This window comes from Gopherus flavomarginatus, chromosome 1 (genome assembly GCF_025201925.1).
Source record: "Gopherus flavomarginatus isolate rGopFla2 chromosome 1, rGopFla2.mat.asm, whole genome shotgun sequence".
NCBI classification, from domain to species: domain Eukaryota; kingdom Metazoa; phylum Chordata; order Testudines; family Testudinidae; genus Gopherus; species Gopherus flavomarginatus.
In genome coordinates, this window is record NC_066617.1 from 379,859,427 (window position 1) to 379,886,928 (window position 27,502).

The following is a 27,502-nucleotide window of genomic DNA, read 5'->3' on the forward strand; positions in this document are numbered from 1 at the left end:
GGGAGTGTCACAGAGTCAGGGTCTGACCCCTCCCCCGGGGTGAGGGATCTGTGCGGAGCCGCTGGGGGGTTGGAGTGTCACAGAGTTAGGGTCTGACCCCTCCCCCGGGGTGAGGGATCTGTGCGGAGCCGCTGGGGGTGGGAGTGTCACAGAGTCAGGGTCTGACCCCTCCCCCGGGGTGAGGGATCTGTGCGTAGCCGCTGGGGGGTGGGAGTGTCACAGAGTCAGGGTCTGACCCCTCCCCCGGGGTGAGGGATCCGTGCGGAGCCGCTGGGGGGTTGGAGTGTCACAGAGTCAGGGTCTGACCCCTCCCCCGGGGTGAGGGATCTGTGCGGAGCCGCCGGGGGGTGGGAGTGTCACAGAGTCAGGGTCTGACCCCTCCCCCGGGGTGAGGGATCTGTGCGTAGCCGCTGGGGGGTGGGAGTGTCACAGAGTCAGGGTCTGACCCCTCCCCCTGCTCTCGTTCCAGCTGCGAGATTTCCTGCTCGTCTACAACAAGATGACTGAGCTCTGCTTCCTGCGCTGCATCTCCAACCTGAACTACCGGGCACTCACCAGGGAGGAGGTTAGCTCTGGATCCTGCCAGTCCCCCAGGCACAGGGGAGCTCATTCCTCCAGGCCGAGGAGCTGTGTGACGGTGCTGCCTGTGGGAGCCAGCTGAGGTCACTCAATTGTCTGGGGCAGACAAACCCCAGAAACTGGTGGTTTTTCCAGTATTTAGATTTACCAACCAGCACAGAAGAGTCTGTGTGTTACCTCACTGGTTATTCAGAAGGGCAAACAACGCAGTTCCCTTAAAGTGTCCAGCTTCAGGCCTCCGTCAAGACACACACGTCGGATATGATGATGATTACTGAGAATCTTATTTCATCATATAAATGTAACCCTTCCGCCCCTGTGAGCTGGCAGCAGCAAGGGCCGGATTCAGTATCCAGGGGTTCCGTTTCAGTAACAGAATGCATAACCGCCTCGAGCCCCCACCCAGTGACCTGGGACACTTACATATCACACCCCCCTGGGCGCCTCTAGGAGGCAACACTTCCCCTCTCACAAGCACAGAGTCTGAGCGTAGCAAAATCCTTTTAATAAAGGAAGGAAACAATGTCGCATCCCACTGGAGAAACACCACAAACAGGATTATAACACAAACCATGAGCAAAAACCCACCTCCAAGTACGTTTGGCAATGTCCTTTCCCTCTTAGGGTCTTAAGCCCAATCACCCCAAAGTCCAACAACCCAAAGTCTCTGGTCAGTGCCACCCCAGAATTCAAGCGTTTATCTGCAGAGTTTTAACCCCCCCCCCCAGCCTGGGTGGAAATGGGGGGGAGTCCACACAAGGTGTTAAGGGGCACCTTACATGGGCCAGGGCCAACTGCTCCACCTCTCCGTGGAGGTCTGCTGCAGCCTTCACCACGACCAGCTGCACTCCACCAGCTGTGCTGCTCCTCCAGCCGTCCCTGCAAACCACTTCACTCTGCTCACTGTTCCATGGGCTGCTCCAACACGCTGCAAACTGCTCCGCTCTGCCAGCCGCTTAGCAATAGATCTTCAGGCTCCCCCACTAGTTAGCACAGCACTCAGTGATCTCAGCTCTTCATAGGGGAGCCCTGGTGCTGGTGCACCATTGGCCCAACATGAATTCAGCTCAGCAGTCTCTAGCTAGACTCCTAGTGGAATCAAAATTAGCTCTGCTCTTTTACAGTGGAGAGAGGCAGATGTGCAATTGGTGTTCCAGGCCCTCAAAAGGGGCCCAGGCCCACACACAGAGTCCCCAATCTCTTGCGATTCACTGGGTTTTGGAACCCATGTCCCTTGTCTAGCAAGTGTCACTTACGTTAAATTGAGACATCTCTGTCATAAAGCATTCTTCTAGTTCCTCATTCACATAATCAGGTGGCAACACTTGATTTATCCTGCCCTAATAACAAAGAAATTGGGGATCCCAGAGCTGTCAAAATAACCCTACCAGGCTGCCTTGGGCTATGCTGGGCGTGCCCATGAAAATATCTGAGAATTCACTCTTCCTGACATTCTTTCCACACTTCCCATAATTCACCACCAGATGTCAGGGTAGAGCTCATCCTGACTCTGCTTACATAAAAGAAAAGGTTCTTCCAATCCCAAAGGATCAGCCACACACCCAGGTTCAATTACAACTTAGATGTTACCCAGAATACCCACTATTAGCCAATTCTTATTAACCAAGCTAAAATTTATTACAAAGAGAAAAGAGAGAGAGTTGGTTCAAAGATCAATCTACAGACAGACTTGAATTTAATTCTTGAGGTTCAGATACATAGCAGAGGTGAGCTAGTTATCGAAAGTCCTTTCAGATATAGTCCAGAGGTTACAGTCCAATGTCCATATTCAGAGTGGCTCCAGTCAGTGACTGGGGATCTCAATCCTTATGGCTTAAGGTTTCCCCCTCTTGAAACCCAGAGCAGATCTGAGATGAAGAAGGATCGTGTCCCAGGCTTCTTATACATTTCCAGCAGCCTTTCGGCCTGAGAAAACAATAGGCTTCACTCCTTCTTCCAACCATCCTGCCAATTAGCACAGGGTAATTTACCCATTAAACAGTTCAGATACAGGTTACCACAACCTTCAAAGAGACACATAGGCAATAATACTATTTCGCGCAAGTGTCTTCCTAAATGTTAATATTCCTCTTTTGATCTTTGAATCAAAGCCATAGCAATAGACAAGACTTGTTTGCTGACATCCCAAGACCTGAGCAAACATCTCCCCTTCTACCTCTAACAATGCGGCTGCATTTCAAAGCTCGGCCCTGGGTCAGATCAGTCTGTGAGCTAATTAACTCTTTCTGGCCCTGTTACCTTTCAGTGAGAGATTATATTACACTTATAACGTCACACTTTGCATCCTGTGTGTCAGAGCCGTGGGCTTCCCAGCCTCCTGGGCATGGGTATTGAGGATGGCAGAATGCCTTTGAGCCGGAGGCTGGGCAGTGGGAGCTGTGGGCAGGAATGGGAATCTGCTCCCCATGGAGCCGGGTCCCTTGTGACATCCGTGGTTTGTCCTTGCAGGAGGCCTGTCTAGATGGCTGCGCTGGGAAGCTTGTCCACTCCAACCACCGCCTGATGGGTGCCTACGTGCAGCTCATGCCCTCCATTGTGCAGCGCCGCATCTCAGACTACGAGGCTTCTGCAGCTCAGGTGGCCCCGGGCTCTAGTCCAGAGGAGGTCCTTGGTGCTGCCCCTGCGGCCCTGCCCGCAGCAGTTGGCACGGGAGCCCACCCTAACCAGCAGGTGGCTGCCAGTGCAGAGAGCACCCCAGACCCTGTCAGCTAGTGCCCCACTGCCTCCTGGCGTTTCCTCGTCCCCCATGGCTGCGCCCTGGACTTGGGCCTGGGTGTGGGACAGCCTCCCCCTGGGCTGGGCCTCCTCCTACCGCTGGATCCAGCCAGATGGACACTTCCGCCCTCTTCACGCGGGACTGGGCCGATTAGTGCCAGCATCACTGCCCTAGATGCCACTGCCAGCTGCAGCCCGGGCCTCCGGGCAGCGCAACCACGCGAGTTCCAGCCGTGTTTGGGCCAAGCCAGCCTGCCTCTCGGCCTCTGAGCAGCTGCTTGAGTCCATTGCGACCAGGCCGTCTGGAGCAGCCTGAGGGTGCCCTGCTGAGGGCTTGTTAGTCACAGCAGCTGCTCTGTGCTAGGCTCTTGTGCCCCAGGGCAGGGTTTTCTCTCTGTCCTGGAAGGCTATTTCCTATTAGCAGTAAATCAGTGTCCTCTTGATTTCCTGGGTGCGTGGGATGCTTTGGGCAGGGCCCAGCCCGCTCACACAGCTGCTGGGAGGGCCTTCCCAGGGTGTCACTTCTCCCTGCCCTCAAGCTGTGTGTGTGTTGGGGGGCTCTGGTACTGCTTCTGTCCCTCGCTCTCATGATTCTCCACGGAGACACACACCCCGGTGGAGGTGGCAGCCCCACACCCTGATCGTGCCCCTTGGCCACTCAGTCTCTGTTGCTCCTTTGCAACACTGAGTCACTAGGGTGAGCCCTGCCCCCCAGGGGCTGGGAGACGAGGGGGTCACTGTAAGGAGAGGGGCTCTGCCCCTGGCTCCCGTACACCAGCGAATGAAGCTTGTGTGGCCCCACAAGAGTGAGAGGAGTGTCTTGCAGCCTTGTGGGGAAGGCTCCTGTCTGCCTCCGTCAGCCATCCCTGCCCCTGCCCCTGCCCCAGTCCCACGTGCCAATGCACGATGCTCCGAGGTGGAGCATGGGGCCGTGGCACTTGGCACACATTGACAGGCTTGGCCCTGCTTTTAAACAGTGTCCTGGGAGTAACGCTTCTAGTGTGCCAGGCCCCACTCCACCCTGGGCAGGCCGCGCAGCCACAGCACCCCCTGGACTGGGCCCAGCGTGTCCCCTGAGGTAGACTCCTCCTCAGAGACCCCACGCGGCCTCAGGAGCACAGCAAATGACAAGCCGGCTGGGTCAGAACAAGGGGGTAGCGCTTGGGTGTGGTGTTAGGAAAGGTGGGCGCCATGGCCTGAAACAACCTTTTCTGCTGAGATCCAGCTTCTCTTGTGCTGGACAGCTGCAGCACCTGTCCCTGGGAGGAAAGCCTCTCCCGCTCCAGGGGCAGCCGTGCCAAGTGGAGTGCACGGAGCTGTACATGGGTAATAAAGAGATTAACGTGAAGCTCCCACATTTGTTCCAAGCTGGCCACACGCCCCTTAGCTCTCATTCAGCCAGCACATGCATCCCCCTGCCAGCTGCTCCAGCCTGAGAAACAGCTGGCCTGGGTCTAGGCCTACTGGGGCAGAGAACTGGTTCACATGCAGATTCCAGCTGTGTCCCAGGCCCCTCTGAGGACCCTGAGCCCGGCAGCGAAACCTCCTGGAGCTCTGGCTCCCGACAGACCTTCCTGGGGTAAGCAAACCCCTGACCTCCAGGGCTCTGGCCTTCCCCAGCCCCTGGTGAACAGTTCCAAGACAGGAATCTCCCCCGTCTCACTGGGCACTGCGCTGGGCCTGCTACCCATGCCCCCTCTGGGCACCATGCTGGGCCTGATCCCCCCCCCCTACTTCCCCAGGTGCTGCGCTGGGCCTGCTCCTCCCACTCCCCCCTGAGCACCGTGCTGGTTCTGCTTCTGCCACACACACACCCCCCCCCGGCTCTGTGCTGAGTCTGCCCCCATGGCACCATGCTGGGCCTGATCCCACCCCATCCCTCCCTCTGCTGCCTGCTGGGCCTGCTCCCCCTGCACCACGGGCTGGGTCTGTCCCCTGCCCTCCCAGGACATTTGCTCTCTCCCATCTCAGCACTGTGCTATGGCTTCTCCCGGCAACAAAGTGGGGATTTTGCTGGTGTCACGGAGTCCCCGGGCGATGCTCTGGAACTGCTCCCCACAAAGCCAGGCAGGACTCTGGGGAGCCTCCTCTCCCTCGGAGCAGACTGTCTGCAGGGCAAGAAGCTCACACGGCTTCACCTCCTGGGTCTCTCCTTGGAGCATTCAGCATCCTCTGCCCCTCCGTGCGCTTCCCACAGCGAGTCCGCCCAGGCGGGGTCCTGGGGGGGCCACAGGGTCCTGCCCCCCCACTTTGCCTTCAGACGTGACTCTCAGCCAGCCAGTAACACAGAAGGTTTACTAGTTGACAGGAACACAGCATAGGGCAGAGCTTGTTAGCAAAGAAATCAGTGACTTTCAGCCAAGTCCATCTTGGGGGGAGGGGAGCCCAGAGCCAGGGCTCTGATCCTCCCCCTGTGCCCCAAGCCAGCGGAGACTGACTCCCTTCCAGTTGCCTGGCCCCTGCCCGGCCAGTTTCTCCTCCTTGCTTCTGGCCAAGAGTCACCTGGTCACATCCCCCTCCTGGGTCTCAGGTTACGAAGGGGCGGCCATAGCATTCATGCAGGCAGCTGGCACAGCCCCTGCAAGTCACGCACCCTTATTCCCACCACCTAGACATTGGCACAGCACACAGGGAAACTGAGGCTCACACAGCATTCATACAAAACAGTAAGCCTCCCATAGGCTTATATAAATCATAACAAGGGGAAATACTCGCTTTGTCACATCTGGACTATTTTTTAATCTTCCATGTGCCTCAGTTTCCATCTGTATTTGGCATTACTGCCCTGGAGGAAAAGGGGGTTGTCTGCTCTGAGGGGTAGTGTGGGACAGGAGGTGTGGGCGTCACCTTGTTAAGGAAGTGGCTGGAAGGTGCTGACAGTGACCCACGTCAATGCAGCATCCCAAGAGCAGAAAATTCACAGTTAACAAACGATGTGCTGGGCAGAGCTCCGCTGGGAAGCAGGAGGCTGGAACCCAGAGGCACTCAGACCCTGTGGTCTTCCCTGGAGGAAGAGTGGGAGTCTTTAGGGGTCCAGAAAAATTGAAGGGTTCCTGGGGTGTAGCCCCAATGCTGTGGATCTGTGACACTTCACACACTCCCGCAGCCACCACCCTGGGTTTGATGCCCTGGGTCTGCCTCCCCCCAGCACACACTTCTGGCATTTTGCTGGGTCTGCCTCCCCTCTCCCCCATGGGTACTGGGCTGCATGGGCTCCTCCTGCGTCACCCCCCGGGCACTGAGCTGGGTCTGCTTCCCCACTGTGGGAAGTGCTAGAGGAGATGGGAGAGAGAATGCTGATGGGGGGTGTGACAGTGCTACCATGGACTCACAGATCATGCCCACTCATGGCCCCGTGCAGTCTGTGGGGGGGTGCCCCTTCCAGTGAGACAGCCCTTCTTGGGGGTCCACTCTCTATTGGGGTCAGACCCCTCCACCTCCTGGAGCCGCACCTCTCTGAGCCTTAGCACATCTGTGTCTCACCATGGGCCCCCTCAGGGAGTCCACGTGCTTTGGGCCCCCTGGGCCTCCTCACTCCTGAAGGGGTTGATGCCCCCCCGCCATGTTCTCTAGCCTGGAGCGACTCTCAGCCAGCATAAAACAGGAGGGTTTATTGAGCGTTGAACCCAGCACAAGAAACTCTGACCCTCAGGTCTGGCCTCCCTCAGCCCAGCACATCCCAGTCCCCCTGCAGCCAGGGGGGCTCTGCCTGCTCCCCGTCTCCAGCCCAGAGCCCCCCTGCTTCCCAGCTGGGCATCTGATACCCCCGGCCCCAAGCCCCATTGGCTTCTCTCCAGGTAAACAGGGTCATAAACAGGAAGGCCTGGGTTTCCTCTCCACTCTTCTGTCCTCTGGCCCCGTCTGGCTAGAACCGGCTGATCAGGTCACTGGGGTCCTCTCTTCGCAGCCCATTGTCCTTCCACTGGCCAGAACCGGCTGGGTCTCTGGGTCACCAGGTCACCAGTCGCTGGGGTCTCCATCCTCCAGGCCATCGGCTGAGGTCCCAAGTTCTGTCTCTGGTCCTCTGTACCAACATACTCCCTCTCCCCTCACCTCGTTAAACCAGTAACACCCGGGGACGCTGAGTCCCCCTCCCTCTGCATGCAACTCCCTGGAAAACACAGAAAAACCAAGAAAACCCCCCACTTCGTCACACTCAGAAATCCAAATAATACAGTCCCTTAAAGTGCCCAGCCCCAGGCCTCTCTCCAGACACACACATCAGGTATGATGATGATTACTGAAAATCTTCTCTCATCAGATAAAAGAAAAGGTTCTTCCAATCCCAAAGGATCAGCAACACACCCAGGTCCAATGATAACTTAGATCTTACCCAGAATACACACTACAGCCAATTCTTATTAACTAAGCTAAAATTTATTACAAAAGAAAAGAGAGTTGGTTAAAAGATCAATCTACAGACAGACTTGAATTCAATTCTTGAGGTTCAGATACATAGCAGAGGTGAGCTAGTTATCGGAAGTCCTTTCAGATATAGTTCATAGGTTACAGTCCAATGTCCATATTCAGGGCGGCTCCAGTCAGTGACTGGGGATCTCAATCCTTGTGGCTTAAGGTTTCCCCCTCTTGAAACCCAGAGCAGATCTGAGATGAAGCAGGATCATGTCCCAGGGTTCTTATGTTTCCAGCAGCCTTTTGCCCTGAGAAAACAATAGGCTTAACTCTCCTTCTTCCAACCATCCTGCCAATTAGCACAGGGTAATTTACCCATTAAACAGTTCAGATACAGGTTACCACAACCTTCAGAGAGACACATAGACAATAATACTATTTCGCGCAAGTGTCTTCCTAAATATTAATATTCCTCTCTTGATCTTTGAATCAAAGCCATAGCGATAGACAAGACTTGTTTGCTGACATCCCAAGACCTGAGCAAACACCTTCCCTTCTACCTCTAACAATGCGGCTGCATTTCAAAGCTCTGTTCATTTACAGATTTTTCTAAAAAGTTTCTAAAGTCCGGCTCTCAGGGAGTGTAGGGGAGTCAGGGCCCTGCACCCCCCACTTCCTGTGATTCTCTATGACTCTCAGCCAGCCAGGAGAACAGAAGGTTTATTAGCCGACAGGAACACAGTCCCAAGACAGAGCTTGTAGGTACAACCAGGACCCCTCAGTCAGGTCCCTCTGGGGGGCAAGGAGCTTAGACCTCAGACTTGGGGTTTCCTGTCTCTTCCCACCCAGCCCAAACTGACACCAAAAACCTCTCCAGCTGGCTCTCTTTCTCTGTCCAACTTCCTGGGCAAAGGTGTCAACTCCCCCTACCCCCCTGCCTGGCTCAGGTTACAGGCTCAGGTCCTGTCCCTCACCTACAGTCCTCCCCTACCCTCCCTTCCCCCATGCAGACAGCCCCTACTGCGTCACAGGGCCTGGGTCAGGTCAGCCTGTGAGTTAATTAACTCTTCTGGCCCTGTCATTCTTCAATGAGATATTAGATCAGACTCATAACGTCACAGGGCAGAGGGACAGTCAGGGGACTTCTATTACTGCTCCTCTGTCCTGGGCACCCCGACTGGGGGCTCTGACCCCGCTCGGAGGGATGCCAGGCAGGACTCTGGGGCAGCATCTCCCATCAGAGCACCTGTCCCAGGGCAAGGACCCTGCTCCGCTTCGGCACCTCCTGGGTCTGACCTCAGAGCGTTCAGCCCCCTGATCACCCCGTGAGCTCCCCACAGCAAGTCCCCATGGGTGGGACCCCTGGGGGAGCCTCACCCCCAAAGGGTCCTGCCCCCCACGCTGCAGCCAGCCGTGACTCCCAGCCTGTGTGTGACAGACGGGTTATTATCGTGGGGAGCCCAGTGTAGAACAGAGCTTGGCAGCACCGAGATCGGGGACCTTCGGCAAAGTCCATGGGGGGGCGAGAGCACTGGGCCCTCGCCCCTGAGTCCCCAACCAGGAGACTGACTCATTTCCAGCTGCCTGGCCTCCATCACGGCCATTGCCCTTGTCAGGGACTCTTAACCCAGATGGCAAAGTTTGTTGTCTGACCGCGAGAGAGACAGGCAACACCAGCAAGGTCCGATCAAAAGCTCTTTATTGACAAGTGCACGCATCAATAGAGAGCAGCTCGTCTCCAGAGAGAACCAGCCTGCTCTTTACATCTTAGTATAAGCCTATATAGACAGTTCCGTCGCGTCATAAATTATTCACTGGAGCAACCCACCCCTTCTTCTAACAACTAGAAACTAGACACCTTTAGTATACATGCATGCCTAAAGTTAGAAATGTAGGGGAGTTAAAAACAAACAAAGAACAAAACCAGGGAGTGAAAACAAGGAGGCTGGGAAACTAGGGCTCTTATCAGTTCTTCGAAGAGCTGCCCGAACACAGCACATCTGGTACTATGCCAGGAATGTAGCTTCTCTCTTATCTCACTTGTTCCCAGCGCTTGTGAGACATGCTGCTGCTTCTCAGTGTTTTCCACTCAGGGATTACCCACAAACCTCTGTTAGCCTGACTTTGGTCAGGTTGGCATACCTGGTTTTGTCTGCTATATCTTTATTCAGGCCTAACAATCCCCCCTTTGTCCCTAGAGGACCATAATGGGACTCTTGGGACACATATCCATTTAAGAATTGTACGGGGGAGGCTAGTAAACCATGACCCAAGGTCTGAGTGGAGGTCCTTAAAACTAAAAGTGTGATTAAGAGATATAGCATGGAAAACAACAGCAACATTCTTAATAGCTTGTAAATCTTTGTCAATTAAGCCAGAGTGATTAACAGCAAAGCAACATTTTTCCCCGATGCAAGCACAAGCCCCTCCCTAATTTAGCATCCATGGCATTTAGCACACGTCTATTTTGCAAAGTTACTTTTGCTACTTCATCAGTCTTTCGTTGCAACTTTTGGAAAGCGTTTATTAATGCATTAGCTGTTTTTTTTCAAGCTTTGCAGAAATATTTACAACTGCTCTCTTGAGCTTAGCCACCCACAATCCAGGAATGAGTGCACGGACAAAAAAGTGGAATCCTGTTTGTCTGACAACTAAGGGATTGGGGCACTGAGTATAAATCAGTTAGGTATACCAAGTGGTCTAATTTCCCAGATGTTTCGGTGAATAATCCAGTTTCATGTGCATCCTCCCCATGGACCCATCAGGATTCGGTATGTGGAAGCCCACACCCCCCGGTCCAAATGCTTGGAAGGAGCACTGTAAATGTTTACACTTCCACCCAGAAAGTCTTTAGTATATCTCCATGACCACAGATCAGATGGTACTGCTGATGTGTCTGTAAGGGCAGTGGGCCAAGTCTGGTACTCAAGATCACTCCGAATGGCCATCAGCTGGTCATTCAGGAAATTCTGAATCTCCAAACATACTAGATCCCACTGCAATGCCTTCCCAGCCTCAGTGATATTTAATACCATCTTTCCTTGGTGTAGTACTATATTACATTTGTTATTTAACTATTTTTAGGTACTTTTAAAAGGCATTGACATTAATAGCATAGGAGGGGGTTACATTATTAGTTACTGGAATGGTTTCAGTACAGGTAAAATTTCCAGTGGCAGAACAAACTCTTCGGGTACTTGTTATTTAAAATCCAATACATGCTGAAGAATTTATCCAGAACACAGGGCACAGCCTGTAGAATATACCCCAAAATCCAATCAATACCACATTCCCAAGCATGGGTTCCACAAATTTTTTCTGCCAGTGTACAATTCTTTGTTTCTTCACCAGGGTCAGTTCTTAATGTTCTTTCTAGTCAGGAATTCCTGGACTTTAGCAATTTCAGCGGAGTGAGTGTTTCTTTTTCTTTCCCAGAACAGTCGTGGTGCAGCATCATATAGGGGAGAGGTTACTAGCACATCACCTGTAATGGTTTTGCTTTTTTAGAAAAAATTCAAAGGCACAGTAGATCTGTTAGTGGATAAGGGAGAGGTTACTAGCACTTCACCTTGTACTTTTTTCCTACTGTCCAGAAGGCACAGTGGAGCTAGAAGGTGAAATAGGCTAATCATCAGTAGGAGAATTTTCCCAATGTGGAGGGGTCTTTTTGCACTGAGAATCTTGGGTCCAAGCAGTCAGTCTTTGGCACTTCACAGCGGTGTTGGTAGTCATCAGGACTTAAGAGCCTTTCCAGCATGGAGCCAAGGCAGTCTTTCGTTGGTGGACCTTTACATCAATCCCATCTCCTGGTTGTAAGGAGTGGCAGGGCTGCTAGGGTCTTTGGGTAGCGATTCCTTACCTGTGAGAAAAGAAACTTAACACATTACATTAGTGCCTGGCAGTGTTTTTCAGATCTCATAGCTGCATGGGCAAATTCAAGCTCTCCTTTTCCTGGTTGTTAACCAAGTCTTAACTGTGAGCAGTGTCCTTGAATGGAGTCAGTGTCTTATCTATAGCCTGAGCTTGCTATTTTATTTTATTTTATTTTTTTCAGTTAATTTATTTTGTTTTTTGTCCTTCTTTCCTTCTTGGCTTCTTTTAACCTGCAAAGGAAACTTTCACTTTTTACTTATACACCTTTTTCCCAACAATGAACACCTACACATTGTCATTATACAGTACATTAGTCTTATTATTCAATATATGCCACACATAACCTTTTACTAAAATAACCTTATTACAGAGCTTTTGAGCAACAAGCCAGGACAAGCACACCCACTTTGAGGAGTTCACTCAATACAACCTCTAGTTCAATAGCCTTTCACCATCCCCAGCCCTCTGGCTAGAAATCTGAGGTAGCCAGAAAGATCCCATGTACAATATGGGGAGTGGGTTAACTTTTCATGTCTTTGCTTTCAAAGACTGTTGGTATGCAAATTTTAGCAACAATTTTTGCAATTAACAATTTGACCAATAAAGTTTCTTTTCCTTACTTAAGGAAATGCATTAGACTTTAATATATCACATTTTCCTGATTTATCTAAACACTTTGTATTCCAAGTTGAACAAAACAAGTACGTGCATTTTAATTTAACCTTTATATCTGATTTTAAACTAGACTATTTTATAAAAATATTAAACACAAAAATTCCAGCCACAAGACAAACACCACAAGACAGAACATAGAACACAAAACATAATTTCTATTGTGCTAGTAAATGCATGGTACATTGAATGCTGTTTAGCTGGCATCAGTTTTCTCTGATTATCTGAAAGACAAAAAAAACAGAGGTCTACCCCTTCTGGGCAGACAATCATTGCTTAAAATAGACAAATACCCTTGTTGATTTCAGGAAAAACAGAGGAATTATCCCATATTTTATGTGTTTCATAGGCAGCCCAGGTTTCAGTGGCTCCTACCTTATCAGTTAGATAATTTGCATTAATACAGATGCTTTCTGGCTTGCTTTTTACTTTTAACTGTTGCTTTCAAACACTGAAAGAAAACATCACTACTTATAGTGCCCTTACAGCCTAATAAAATTTCAATTACATAGCACTATATACATTCTTCAGCTAATTTAACTAAATTCTAAATGATCGCAATTAACAATTTCTTTGCCTCAGTTTATTTACGAACATTTCAAAGACACCAAGAACTTTCCTCTTTAGCATTTTTACAAAGTTCAACTGCTGTTTTCTTCAGCAACTACAGAGTTAACTTTTCACTTTCCCTTAAATTACTTGCTTGTCTCCCAACAGCCACTTTTATCAACTCAAATCACCATTCCAAGTAAGCTCTGGGTATTTGAAATCCCCATGCTTACACTTACTTACTCCTTCCTTCCACTACACCCTTAAAGTTTTCCAACCTGTTTTCCAATCTCTCTGTCTGTTGCCTGCCCACCTGGGCCCGATCCTGCTTTTCTCACTGAACCGTCCCTTCCATAGGCACCAACTTGTTCCACTACCAGTTTAGCTAGGAGGGTGGGCTTCTCAACTAGCCCCCACCCCTCCTGGTCTCTTGCCTTAGACATTCTTACTTACAAGACTACCCGAGTCCTCCTTCATGAGGCTTGCCACCTGGATGAAGACACATGGCCCATTGGGCAAAGGCCATTTACTTAACATAATTTGAAGGACTATTCTTAGAGGGTTTACCCAGAGACTCATTCATCAGTTTGACACTTAAACAGAAAAGAGAATTACACAGAGCGCAGAGGGAATTACAATTTAAGCCAGACTTTCCTACTTCTATACACTGACCGCTACAGGGGACGGGACAGAAGGATCTTAATTCCACCTCAGAGCTCTCTCGCACACATGGCTTCCACTCCGAGGAATTACGAACGAGAGGTTCAGTTCTGCCCACACTCCTAACACCCAAATGAACAGAGCAAAAAAAACAACAGTAACTGGTTAAATAGAACAGAACCAGAACCAGATAGTGTTTCTTTATCCTATTAGGACTTACTTTTACTCATGCAGTTCTCAGCATATAACACCAACAGTACCAAGCAAAGCAAACACAAAATAACAAAGGTAAAACAAATAGATGGTGTAAATTCTGCAGGGCTCCCCCCTTCTTAATTGCTCACCAAACTATGACAAATTTCTGTTACCAATCTATCCCTCATGTCAGATGATCAGGCTGACACTACAGGAATGTTGGGGGAAGATAAAGAAAACACACCATATAACTGAATTTTAAAGCTTCATTTATAAAATAATAAAACAACAACGGAGAGTGTTGGGAACGCTCTCACATCACTCAGGAAAATATTAATGCCCCAAGCCCGAAGCTTCTTTCATACTTACACACGTACGTTCAGACTGGCCACTTCTGTGTATAATGTTCAGAGGAGGGGGAGAGGTGGAAGGGAGATTATCCTGTATACAGCTTGTCCAGAATTTCCAACATGCTTCTGCTTTTGGGAGGGCTGTTCTCTTACACCCTGGAATCTCCTGCGGCGTCTCCTTCAGAGATTCCAGTCCAGGTCAGCTGCCTGTGGCTTCTTTGGTGTCACCAAGCCACACCGACTCCAGGGTCACAAAGGCACACTGTTGGATCTTACTGGATAGTTAAGCTTTGCAAATGTAATTTCAGTTCTGTAACTTGTATTTCCTTTGCTTCGCCTCTGTCTATATTTTTTCCTTCACAGCCAGCTGGGGCCGAAAGCAGCCCCTCCCTGCACCAAGCACAGTCTGTGCCGATTCCTGACCCTGAACGCAGAGCAACTCCCTCCTTCCATCCCGGGACCATGATTTTTAAATTAACCCGTTCCTTATGTCTTTTTCTTTCTTTTTCTCTTTCCCATTAAACATTCTAGTAGCAATGCTAACTACTTTAGACAAACTTTTCCCTTGCGTACCATCTGGATGCTCTCTAAATCTTTTTGCAATATCCTTTGCACATTGTGACATGAAAACCATTTTAACCATCTCCTTTCCATGATCAGTTTCAGGATTTAAATTCCCATGCTTTTTAACTTCACAAATCAGTCGAGCACAAAAGTCAGAGAGGTGCTTATCTGGATGCTGAACACAAGCAGTCACCTTGCTCCAATTTGGAGTAGCCTCCCCTGCATCTCTAATACCATTCAAAACAGCTTTTAAAAATCCATCCAACTTTGTCTTTTGAGCTGGATTATTGGGATTCCAGTTAGGGTCAGTAATTAGCCAAGGTGCATTCAAATGAGCTGCAGATTTTTCTTTTACTTTTTGTCTTTCATCTTCTGTCATGAGAGTATCTAATAACTGATTTACATTTGCCCAGGTGGGCACATGAGTGAAAAAGATTTTGCAGAACATTCTTTCCACTGCCTCAGGATTGTCTCATAAGTGAGGCATAGTGCACTGCCAGTTAAACAAATTTGAAGTTGCAAACAGGGTATGGGTAAAACCATCTCATGTTCCCCAGCAACCAGTAGAACCAGATAAGTTCTCAATGAGGCTTGTAATATCAGGGGTGTCTCAGAAACATTCTCCCTCATGGAGTTAAGTAACCTAGTGGGGGTCCACAAGGGCAAGGACAAGGGCTGCTGTAATATTGGGGGTGTTTGAAAAGCAGTCCCTGACCAAGTTTGCAAAAGGCTGGCTGGAGGCTGCACAGAGGGGGTGAGGCTGTCTGATTCCTCTGAAGATGAGGGACCATCACTCTGAGCTCCCCCTTGATTCTCCTCTGTCCCTGAACTGTCACTAACCTGCTTTTGAATCCTTGCACTCCATCAGACGGGGAAGAACAGGAACAAAAGTGTCCTCCTCCCGGTGCGGCTCTGGTGCATATGGTGGGGGATTTTTTTTTACAAGAGCTCTCCATACAAACAGCTTCAAAAGCTACCCATCCCTCCATGGGTTGATAATTATACCATACAAACAAGTAATCCATTTGTCTCGGCCTAAGATCAACCAAAATATCCCTTAAGGAGTTCATCCTATCTGTGGAAAAGGTTTCACCCTCCGGCCAGTCTCTAGTCAGGGGCAAATGAAAGGTAAATGATGGCCATTGGATCCAACACAGATTTCTCATCTTAAATTTAACTAGACCAGCTGTCTCAGAAATCTCTTTCCAATCTCTAAGTATCAGAGACAACGGGGCGTCCCCCGGGCACTTATTGCCAATTTGTCCCATTTTAATGAAGGGACTCTAACCCCTCTTCCCCGCGTCGAGGTAAAGGGACTCTAACCCCCACCTCCCCACGTCGAGCTCTCACTTACCTCTCCAGGGACTTGAATACCTGGACTGGGACTCAAACCCAGACAACTTGGATCCTGCGCAAACCTGGAGTGGGACTCTAACCCAGACCTGGACTGGGACTCTAACCCAGACCTAAGTAGTCAGGGACTCTAAACCCGACAACCTGGACCCTACTCAACGGGTAGGTGGACGTTGCTGGATTTCTATGAGCTTCAGCTGGTTCACAGAACACGCCTTATCGCCAACGCAGAGATCAGATCACCAGGCAAGGCTCCTCTAAACTGGAGGATGCGCACTGCGTTGCCTCAGGGTTCGATCCCCCGCCGGAGAGTCAGACGGGTCCCGGCGGAGTCGCCAAAGATGTCAGGGACTCTACCCCAGACGGCAAAGTTCGTTGTCTGACCGCGAGAGAGACAGGCAACACCAGCAAGGTCCGATCAAAAGCTCTTTATTGACAAGTGCACGCATCAATAGAGAGCAGCTCGTCTCCCTCTGTCCTTTGTCCCTTTCGGGGTCTAGCAGGTCACCTGGGCTGCACCAACACCCCCATCTGCTCCTTGCAGAGGAGGGGACCCAGCCAGCAGCTGCCTGGCTACGAGTGTCAGTTGTTCTCTGCAGCCCGTCATCAGTTGCACCTGCTCTCTAGGGGTGTCTGCAACAATCACACCCCCTTGTCCGGTTGTCAGGGCCTCATGCAGTCTGTGGGGGGAACTCCCTTCAGTGCAACAGCCCTTCTCAGGGGTCCACTCTCTCTCAGGGTTAGGCCCCTCCACCTTTTGGAGATGCACCTCTCTGAGCCTTAGCATGTCTGTCTCTTGCCCCTCGCTCTGGAGCTCCAGGGCCTCCACCCCCCAGAGGGAATAATGCCCTCTCCCACACACACTCTGTTCTCTAGCCCAGAGCGAATCTCAGCCAGCGTAAAACAGGACGTTTATCGAGTGTTTGACCCCAGCACAGGAAACTCTCTGCTTCCCAGCTGGGCATCTGAGATCACCGGCCCCAAGCCCCCTCTGTCCATTGGCTTCTCTCCAGGGTGCCTGGGCCCCCTCTCCCCTTTTCTGTCCTCTGGCCCCTCTGGCTGGAACCGGCTGGTCAGGTCACCGGGGTCCTCTCCCCACAGCCCATTGTCCTTCTACAGGCCAGAACCGGCTGTGTCTCCTGAGCTGGGTCTCCGGGTCCCCAGGTCACCAGTCGCTGGGGTCTCCATCCTCCAGGCCATCAGCCGGGGGCCCACGTTCCCTCTCCGGTCCTGTGTCCCAACAAACTCCCTCTCCTCTCACCTCGTTAAACCAGTAACACCCGGGGACACTGAGTCCCCTCCCCCCGCATGCAACCCACTGGAAAACACAGAAAACACAAGAAAATCTCCCACTTCATCACACCCACCACCTTGGTACTTGAGTAACACACAGAGGCCGTTGGGGGAGTGGGAGGGGGCAGGGCCATACTGGGGGGTGGGATGGGATGGTTGTGGGGGCAGAGCCATTGGGGGTGGGAGGGGGAGATTGTGGGAGGTGGGGCTGTTGGAGGAGTGGGAGGGGGCGGTTGTGGGGCAGGGCCGGTGGGGGGGTGGGAGGGGGCAGTTGTGGGAATGTGGCCATTCTGGATGTGGGAGGGGGCAGTTGCGGGAGGCGGGGCCGTTGGGAGAGTGGGAGGGGACGGTTGTGGGGGCGTGGCCATTCTGGGGGGTGGGAGGGGCAGGTGGGGCCATTCTGAGGGTTGGGAAGGGCCGGTTGTGGGAGGCGGGGCAGTTGGGGGAGTGAGAGGGGGTGGGGCTGTTCTGGGGGGGTGGGGGCGGTTGGGGGCGGGGCCAGCCCAGGGGGCGGGGCCGCTCTGGGGGTGGGAGGGGCCGGTTGCGGGAGGCGGGGCAGTCGGAGAGAGGGAGGGGGCGGGGCTGCTCTGGGGGCAGTTTGGGGGTGGGGCCATCCCAGGGGGCGGGGCCGCTCTGGGGGTGGGAGGGGCCGGTTGCGGGAGGCGGGGCAGTCGGGGAGAGGGAGGGAGGGGGCGGGGCTGTTCGGAGGGGCGCTTGGGGCGGGGCCAGCCCAGGGGGCGGGGCCGCTCTGGGGGTGGGAGGGGCCGGTTGCGGGAGGCGGGGCAGTCGGGGAGAGGGAGGGAGGGGGCGGGGCTGTTCGGAGGGGCGCTTGGGGCGGGGCCAGCCCAGGGGGCGGGGCGAAGTCTCGCGGCCGCCGGACCGTTGCTGGTTCGCGCTCATCGCAGCCGTTGCGTCCTTGGTAACGGCCGGGGGGGGTACGGCCGGGCCCCCCCGCCCCCCACACCCAGTCGCCCGGGTCCCCCCATTCCGCCCCCCACCCCATGCCCCCCCCAGCTCGGGTCCGCCCCGCCCGGCCCCCCTCCCCTCCTCACACACGTTGACCCCCCCGCCCCCCTCACGGCTCGGGTCCCTGCTGGGTGCCCCCGCCCCTGCCCGCCTGCCCCCCCCACACTGGGTCCGCTCCCCCAGGGCCTGCCCGCACCCCACTTACTCCGCCCCTCCCCCTCCCTCCCCCAGGACCTGCCCCCCCCGTGCCCTTCTCATTCCGATCCCCCCGCTTGATCCCTGCGCCTCAGGGTCCCCCCAGCCCGCGGCCCGACTCCGCCACCCCACGGCTCTGCCCCCCCCCAGTGCCCCCTGCCCCCGCAGTGCCCCCTGCTCCCGCCCTCTGCTCTGCCCCGACTCCGCCACCCCAGGGCTCTGCCCCCCCCGTGCCCCCTGCCCCCACCCCCTGCCCCTCCAGTGCCCCCAGTACCTGCTGTCCCCCCAGCTCCCCATTACCCACCCCCTGCCATGCCCCGACCCTTCAGCCCCCCAGCTCCCCATTACCCACCCCCCGCCATGCCCCGACCCTTCAGCCCCCCAGCTCCTCATCACCCACCCCCTGCCATGCCCTGACCCTTCAGCCCCCCAGCTCCCCATTACCCACCCCCTGCCATGCCCCGACCCTTCAGCCCCCCAGCTCTTCATTACCCACCCCCTGCCATGCCCCGACCCTTCAGCCCCCCAGCTCCCCATTACCCACCCCCTGCCATGCCCTGACCCTTCAGTCCCCCAGCTCCCCATTACCCACCCCCTGCCATGCCCCGACCCTTCAGCCCCCCAGCTCTTCATTACCCACCCCCTGCCAGGCCCCGACCCTTCAGCCCCCCAGCTCCTCATTACCCACCCCCTGCCATGCCCCGACCCTTCAGCCCCCCAGCTCCCCATTACCCACCCCCTGCCATGCCCCGACCCTTCAGCCCCCCAGCTCCCCATTACCCACCCCCCGCCATGCCCCGACCCTTCAGCCCCCCAGCTCCCCATTACCCACCCCCTGCCATGCCCCGACCCTTCAGTCCCCCAGCTCTTCATTACCCACCCCCCGCCATGCCCCGACCCTTCAGCCCCCCAGCTCCCCATTACCCACCCCCTGCCATGCCCCGACCCTTCAGTCCCCCAGCTCCCCATTACCCACCCCCTGCCATGCCCCGACCCTTCAGTCCCCCAGCTCTTCATTACCCACCCCCTGCCATGCCCCGACCCTTCAGCCCCCCAGCTCCCCATTACCCACCCCCTGCCATGCCCCGACCCTTCAGCCCCCCAGCTCCTCATTACCCACCCCTGCCATGCCCCGACCCTTCAGTCCCCCAGCTCCCCATTACCCACCCCCTGCCATGCCCCGACCCTTCAGCCCCCCAGCTCCTCATTACCCACCCCCTGCCATGCCCCGACCCTTCAGCCCCCCAGCTCCTCATTACCCACCCCCTGCCATGCCCCGACCCTTCAGTCCCCCAGCTCCCCATTACCCACCCCCTGCCATGCCCCGACCCTTCAGCCCCCCAGCTCCTCATTACCCACCCCCTGCCATGCCCCGACCCTTCAGTCCCCCAGCTCCCCATTACCCACCCCCTGCCATGCCCCGACCCTTCAGTCCCCCAGCTCCCCATTACCCACCCCCTGCCATGCCCCGACCCTTCAGTCCCCCAGCTCCCCATTACCCACCCCCTGCCATGCCCCGACCCTTCAGTCCCCCAGCTCCCCATTACCCACCCCCTGCCCTGCCCCGACCCTTCAGTCCCCCAGCTCCCCATTACCCACCCCCTGCCATGCCCCGACCCTTCAGTCCCCCAGCTCCCCATTACCCACCCCCTGCCATGCCCCGACCCTTCAGTCCCCCAGCTTCTCATTACCCACCCCCTGCCATGCCCCGACCCTTCAGTCCCCAGGGCTCTGTTCCCTTCCCCAGTGCCCCCAGCACCTACCATCCCCCAGCTCCCCATTACCCACCCCCTGCCATGCCCTGACCCTTCAGTCCCCCAGCTCCCCATTACCCACCCCCTGCCATGCCCCGACCCTTCAGTCCCCCAGCTCCCCATTACCCACCCCCTGCCATGCCCCGACCCTTCAGTCCCCCAGCTCCCCATTACCCACCCCCTGCCATGCCCCGACCCTTCAGTCCCCCAGCTCCCCATTACCCACCCCCTGCCATGCCCCGACCCTTCAGTCCCCCAGCTCCCCATTACCCACCCCCTGCCATGCCCCGACCCTTCAGTCCCCCAGCTCCCCATTACCCACCCCCTGCCATGCCCCGACCCTTCAGTCCCCCAGCTCCTCATTACCAACCCCCTGCCATGCCCCGACCCTTCAGTCCCCCAGCTCCCCATTACCCACCCCCTGCCATGCCCCGACCCTTCAGTCCCCAGGGCTCTGTTCCCTTCCCCAGTGCCCCCAGCACCTACCGTCCCCCAGCTCCCCATTACCCACCCCCTGCCATGCCCCAACCCTTCAGTCCCCCAGCTCCCCATTACCCACCCCCTGCCGTGCCCCAACCCTTCAGTCCCCCAGCTCCTCATTACCCACCCCCTGCCATGCCCCGACCCTTCAGTCCCCCAGCTCCCCATTACCCACCCCCTGCCATGCCCCGACCCTTCAGCCCCCCAGCTCCCCATTACCCACCCCCTGCCATGCCCCGACCCTTCAGTCCCCAGGGCTCTGTTCCCTTCCCCAGTGCCCCCAGCACCTACCGTCCCCCAGCTCCCCATTACCCACCCCCTGCCATGCCCCGACCCTTCAGCCCCCCAGCTCCCCATTACCCACCCCCCGCCATGCCCCGACCCTTCAGCCCCCCAGCTCCTCATCACCCACCCCCTGCCATGCCCTGACCCTTCAGCCCCCCAGCTCCCCATTACCCACCCCCTGCCATGCCCCGACCCTTCAGCCCCCCAGCTCTTCATTACCCACCCCCTGCCATGCCCCGACCCTTCAGCCCCCCAGCTCCCCATTACCCACCCCCTGCCATGCCCTGACCCTTCAGTCCCCCAGCTCCCCATTACCCACCCCCTGCCATGCCCCGACCCTTCAGCCCCCCAGCTCTTCATTACCCACCCCCTGCCAGGCCCCGACCCTTCAGCCCCCCAGCTCCTCATTACCCACCCCCTGCCATGCCCCGACCCTTCAGCCCCCCAGCTCCCCATTACCCACCCCCTGCCATGCCCCGACCCTTCAGCCCCCCAGCTCCCCATTACCCACCCCCCGCCATGCCCCGACCCTTCAGCCCCCCAGCTCCCCATTACCCACCCCCTGCCATGCCCCGACCCTTCAGTCCCCCAGCTCTTCATTACCCACCCCCCGCCATGCCCCGACCCTTCAGCCCCCCAGCTCCCCATTACCCACCCCCTGCCATGCCCCGACCCTTCAGTCCCCCAGCTCCCCATTACCCACCCCCTGCCATGCCCCGACCCTTCAGTCCCCCAGCTCTTCATTACCCACCCCCTGCCATGCCCCGACCCTTCAGCCCCCCAGCTCCCCATTACCCACCCCCTGCCATGCCCCGACCCTTCAGCCCCCCAGCTCCTCATTACCCACCCCTGCCATGCCCCGACCCTTCAGTCCCCCAGCTCCCCATTACCCACCCCCTGCCATGCCCCGACCCTTCAGCCCCCCAGCTCCTCATTACCCACCCCCTGCCATGCCCCGACCCTTCAGCCCCCCAGCTCCTCATTACCCACCCCCTGCCATGCCCCGACCCTTCAGTCCCCCAGCTCCCCATTACCCACCCCCTGCCATGCCCCGACCCTTCAGCCCCCCAGCTCCTCATTACCCACCCCCTGCCATGCCCCGACCCTTCAGTCCCCCAGCTCCCCATTACCCACCCCCTGCCATGCCCCGACCCTTCAGTCCCCCAGCTCCCCATTACCCACCCCCTGCCATGCCCCGACCCTTCAGTCCCCAGGGCTCTGTTCCCTTCCCCAGTGCCCCCAGCACCTACCATCCCCCAGCTCCCCATTACCCACCCCCTGCCATGCCCCGACCCTTCAGTCCCCCAGCTTCTCATTACCCACCCCCTGCCATGCCCCGACCCTTCAGTCCCCAGGGCTCTGTTCCCTTCCCCAGTGCCCCCAGCACCTACCATCCCCCAGCTCCCCATTACCCACCCCCTGCCATGCCCTGACCCTTCAGTCCCCCAGCTCCCCATTACCCACCCCCTGCCATGCCCCGACCCTTCAGTCCCCCAGCTCCCCATTACCCACCCCCTGCCATGCCCCGACCCTTCAGTCCCCCAGCTCCCCATTACCCACCCCCTGCCATGCCCCGACCCTTCAGTCCCCCAGCTCCCCATTACCCACCCCCTGCCATGCCCCGACCCTTCAGTCCCCCAGCTCCCCATTACCCCCCCCCTGCCATGCCCCGACCCTTCAGTCCCCCAGCTCCCCATTACCCACCCCCTGCCATGCCCCGACCCTTCAGTCCCCCAGCTCCTCATTACCAACCCCCTGCCATGCCCCGACCCTTCAGTCCCCCAGCTCCCCATTACCCACCCCCTGCCATGCCCCGACCCTTCAGTCCCCAGGGCTCTGTTCCCTTCCCCAGTGCCCCCAGCACCTACCGTCCCCCAGCTCCCCATTACCCACCCCCTGCCATGCCCCAACCCTTCAGTCCCCCAGCTCCCCATTACCCACCCCCTGCCGTGCCCCAACCCTTCAGTCCCCCAGCTCCTCATTACCCACCCCCTGCCATGCCCCGACCCTTCAGTCCCCCAGCTCCCCATTACCCACCCCCTGCCATGCCCCGACCCTTCAGCCCCCCAGCTCCCCATTACCCACCCCCTGCCATGCCCCGACCCTTCAGTCCCCAGGGCTCTGTTCCCTTCCCCAGTGCCCCCAGCACCTACCGTCCCCCAGCTCCCCATTACCCACCCCCTGCCATGCCCCGACCCTTCAGTCCCCCAGCTTCTCATTACCCACCCCCTGCCATGCCCCGACCCTTCAGTCCCCCAGCTCCTCATTACCCACCCCCTGCCATGCCCCGACCCTTCAGTCCCCCACCTCCTCATTACCCACCCCCTGCCATGCCCCGACCCTTCAGTCCCCCAGCTCCCCATTACCCACCCCCTGCCATGCCCCGACCCTTCAGTCCCCCAGCTCTTCATTTCCCACCCCCTGCCATGCCCCAACCCTTCAGCCCCCAGGGCTCTCCTCCCTCCTCCAGTGCCCCCATCAGTGCCCACTCCCCAACTCTCAGCACCCCTGCTCTGTCCCCTCCGCCAGTGCCCCCAGCACCTACTCCATGCCCCTCCAGCCTCTAGTGCTCTGAACCCTTCCCCAGGGCCCCCATCACCTACCATCACCTATCCCCTGCTCCTCCAGCCCCCAGTGCTCTGTCCCCTTCCCCAGTGCCCCCTGCACCTACTGCCCCCCATCTCCTGCCCCTCCAGCCCCCAGTGCTCTGTCCCCTTTCACCTGCTGCCCCCCAGCTCCCCTTCACCTGCCGCTTGCCCTGCCCTACCAGTGCCCAGTGCTCTGTCCCCTCCCCTACTGCCCCCCATCACCTACCCTCCCACCTCTCAGTGCCCAAACACTTACCCTCCACTCATCTACACTTCATCCCACTACCCAGCATCTCCAGTTCCCCCATCACCTACCTCTGTGCCTCATCACCTACCACCCCTCCACCATCTACTCCCCCTGCCCCATCACCCACACTGTAAGGGACCAGTGCGAAGGCAGTTTGGCCTGGTGGTCACAGCTGAGCTGGGCTGGGCTGGGGTCTATACGTCAGGGATGATAGCCAGTGAGCAGAAGTCAGAGGAATCGCTAGAGCTGGGTTCAGTAAGCAAGAGTCAGCTTGGATCAGAGACCAGGCCAAGGTGAAGTCTGGAGTCAGGCTCTGCAGACCTGGGTTCTAGTCCACCAGTCTTTAATTGTCTCTTTTCTTCAGGGGCACACTTCCTCTGAATGGGCACTGGGCTTGGTTTATCCAGGTGGTCCAGATGAAACCTTTTTACCAGGTCAGGGCATGGACATGGGCAGTGAGTTCCGAGGAGTGTTGTTCAGTCCTCCCAATTGTTTAGGGAGTACAGTCTTCTCTGCAATATAGAGTCAAGGACAGAGTGGACCATATATTCCTCATCTTTAGAAAAGAGAAGACTGAGAGGGGTCATGATAGCAGTTTTCAGGTATCTAAAAGGGTATCATCAGGAGAAGGGAGAAAACTTGTTCACCTTAGCCTCCAATGATAGAACAAGAAGCAATGGGCTTAAACTGCAGCAAGGGAGGTTTAGGTTGGACATTAGGAAAAAGTTCCTAACTGTCAGGGTGGTTAAACATTGGAATAAACTGCCTAGGGAGGTTGTGGAATCTCCTTCTCTGGAGATATTTAAGAGTAGGTTAGATAAATGTCTATCTGGGATGGTCTAGACAGTATTTGGTCCTGCCATGAGGGCAGGGGACTGGACTCAATGACCTCTCGAGGTCCCTTCCAGCCCTACAATCTATGAATCTATGAATGCCTTTGGAGATGGACTGACAGGGATGGCTGTTGGGATCGATCAGGAAAAGGGTCCTATGTGTTAGGTTTCAGGAGGGATAAGTGGAAAAATGACTAAGATCGAGGGAGCTGCAATTTGAAGGTGACAGGGTTGATTTGCTAACCTATCCAGAAGGGTCCAAGGAACTGGTGGTCTAGCATGTGAACTGGCCTGTTTGTATGAAGACGTGTTGCTGCAAATCAGACTTTTTGACCCACTGTGAAAGCTGGGTCTTCCTGGTGTGGATAGTCTACGTACCACTTAAATTCCATTTTTGTGTCTTCAAGGTGGTGCTTAAGCTCCTCATGGATATGATAAATTTATTGGATCCAGTTGGAAGCGGCTGGATTCGGGGAGGCTGCTGGCAAGGCCAAGTGGAACCTGTGATTTTCATAGAAGGTGCTCTGCCCTGTGCAGGCCTAGTTAGCATTGGACGATAACTGGTTCTCCCTTCTTTCTTTGCTGAGTTATCTTGATGGTAGTTGACAAAGCACCTTATGTATTGCTCTAGTACTTGGTTCACCCTCTCTGTCTGCCCATTTGTGTGTCGGGTGGTATGTGGAGAAGATAAAAGCATGAATGTCCATTAGCTGAAGTGCTTCACACCAGAAGCAAGAGACAAACGGCAGGCCTCTGTCTGAGGTGATATGATCCAAACGCCCATGAAGGTAGACCACATGAACCACTAAGAGTCAAGCTGTTTTTTCGGCAGAGGGCAGGCTGTTACAGGGGATGAAGTGCACTGTTTTGGTCAGTTGGTCTATAACAATTAAAGCTACTGTGTGGCCGTCAGAGTCAGGGAGTTCCACTATGAAGTCCATACTGACTGAGGCCCATGGTATAGGTGGGGTCTCCAGGAGTACAAGGGTGCCGAGGAGCTTAACAGGAGGCATCTTGGTCCGCACACAGGTCACAAGAGTCAACGTAGTCCTGGACTTTAGCTTGCGTATGGGGCCACCAGAAGAAACAGGAAGCTGTGTGGAAAGTCTTAAGGAGGCCAAAATGGCCTCCCCATGGAGTGTCATGGCAGAGATGGAGCACTTCTAGCCAGGGGAATGTGTGTGTGCCTATTGAGGTAGGTGATCCCATCCTGTGTGGAGCATTGCATTTTAGTTCTGCCTCTTGTTTGCGCAGACTGTTCTGTCATCTCCTGGAATAATGGATTGCACCACAAAGCAGATCAGATTAGATCAAGCAGGTCTTGGTGGATTTTGGCACAAAGGAAGTTCTGAGGTTTTGGTTAGGCTCTTCGCCCTCTTGGTATTGACTTTCCTGTTCCTTGTTCCTGAGTGATAGGTGATGATGAAATCAAACTGAGAGAAGAATAATGCCCACCTGAGGTGTCTTTGGTTCAAGGCTCAAACCTGAGGCAGATATTCAGAAAAGACTTGCACTGGGTATTTGGGTCCCTTGAGGAGATGGTGCCATTCTTCAAAGGCTGATTTAATTGCAGGTAGCTCCTTATCTAATATCTCCTCATTCTGTTTGGCAGAGTTGAGTTTTCCGGAGTGGTAGGCACAGGGGTGCAACACTTGCTTTGGACCATGCCTCTCAGAGAGTATGATCCCAATGGCTACACTGGAGGCATCAGCTTCCACTGTAAATGCTTGGGCTGGGTCTGGGTGTGCTAGATGGAAGTGGTGGTGAAAGCAGCTTTGAGCTGTTTGAAAGCATGATGAGCTTCAGGTGTCCAAACAAATTTGACAGCCTTGTGGAGAAGGGGGCTGTTTTCCCTGAGAAGTCTGAATGAACTGTCAGTAAAAATTTGTGTAGCCCAGGATAGGGGGACCTGAACACTGCTCAACTGCAGATGGCCTCCACCTTCTGGGGGTCCATCTTGATGCTGTCTGAGGAAAGGATGTAACCCAAGAATTCTGTAGGGGACTGGTCAAAGGTACATTTTTCCAGTTGCATGAACAGGCCATGCTTCTGTATCCTTTCCAGGATGGAACAAATGTGGTAACAATGCTGCTTGGGATTATCTGAAAATGCAAGTATGTCATCGAGGTAAATGACTGCATGCTGATCCAGGGTGTCTCTAAATACATCATTCACAAAGTGTTGAAAGATCATGGGAATGCTGGTCAGCCTGAATGGTATTACTAGATATTGAAAGTGCCTATAACGAGTTCAAAAGGCAGGCTTCCATTTGTCTCCTACCCTGATGTGCTCTAGGTTGTAGGCACGCTGAAGGTCCAGGTGGTGACAACTCTGGCAGTCTGCACACAATCACGTAACTCAGATTAAGGACAGGGGATACTAGTTTCAGACCATCATCTGGTTTAGGGCCCAATAGTCTACACAAAGGCATAATATTCCATCCATTTTTTTAATGGAAAGGACTGGAGCCCCTGCTGAGGAGGTGGAGCACTGGGTGAAGCCCTTGGCCAGGTTTTCCTGGGTGTACACACACAGCACTGTCAGTTCTGGCTTAGAGATTGCATGAATCTGTCTGTAAGGGATCTTTGCCACAGGTTGCTGGTCTATGGGGCAGTCGTAGTCCTGGTGTGGAGGTAGCGTGTCTGAATTCTGCTTTCCAAAAAATCTGCATAATCCCAATAATTTTGAGGGAGATGGGATTCAGGCTTGGGGATGACCTGTTCTGGCTTGCTGTCACCATCTAGAGTTCCACCACAGCTGCTGTGGTGTCCAATCAGCTGCAGATGCCTGGGATCAGAGGATTGGAGCTGGCTGCATGCAGGCAGACCCTTTGGCAGTATTCAGAGGGGAAGATGCAAGGGTTGTGCTGCTCCAGCCAGGTGATGCTGAGAACTAGGGAGAAGTGTGGAGAATGGATCACATTGAACTGTAGCACTTCCTGATGGCTTTTAGGGGTATTGTTTCCTATGACACTGGC

General features: G+C 55.1%; 2 protein-coding genes across 2 annotated transcripts in view; both read left to right on the forward strand.

The window, feature by feature from the left end:
• Nucleotides 1-445: 445 nt before the first annotated feature.
• Nucleotides 446-3,758, forward strand: TIMM10B (translocase of inner mitochondrial membrane 10B; the record flags this gene model as incomplete). The annotated part of the gene is made up of 2 exons (XM_050924617.1): nucleotides 446-565; nucleotides 3,049-3,758. Coding segments are annotated over 2 exons (384 nt in total), but the record flags the coding sequence as incomplete, so codon positions are not given.
• Nucleotides 3,759-23,899: 20,141 nt separating this feature from the next.
• DNHD1 (dynein heavy chain domain 1) overlaps nucleotides 23,900-27,502 on the forward strand; it is a 214,348-nt gene continuing 210,745 nt past the window's right edge. The window contains 2 exon segments of the mRNA XM_050924629.1: nucleotides 23,900-23,985; nucleotides 24,216-24,294. Of these exon segments, the coding sequence (XP_050780586.1) occupies nucleotides 23,900-23,985; nucleotides 24,216-24,294 (165 nt within the window).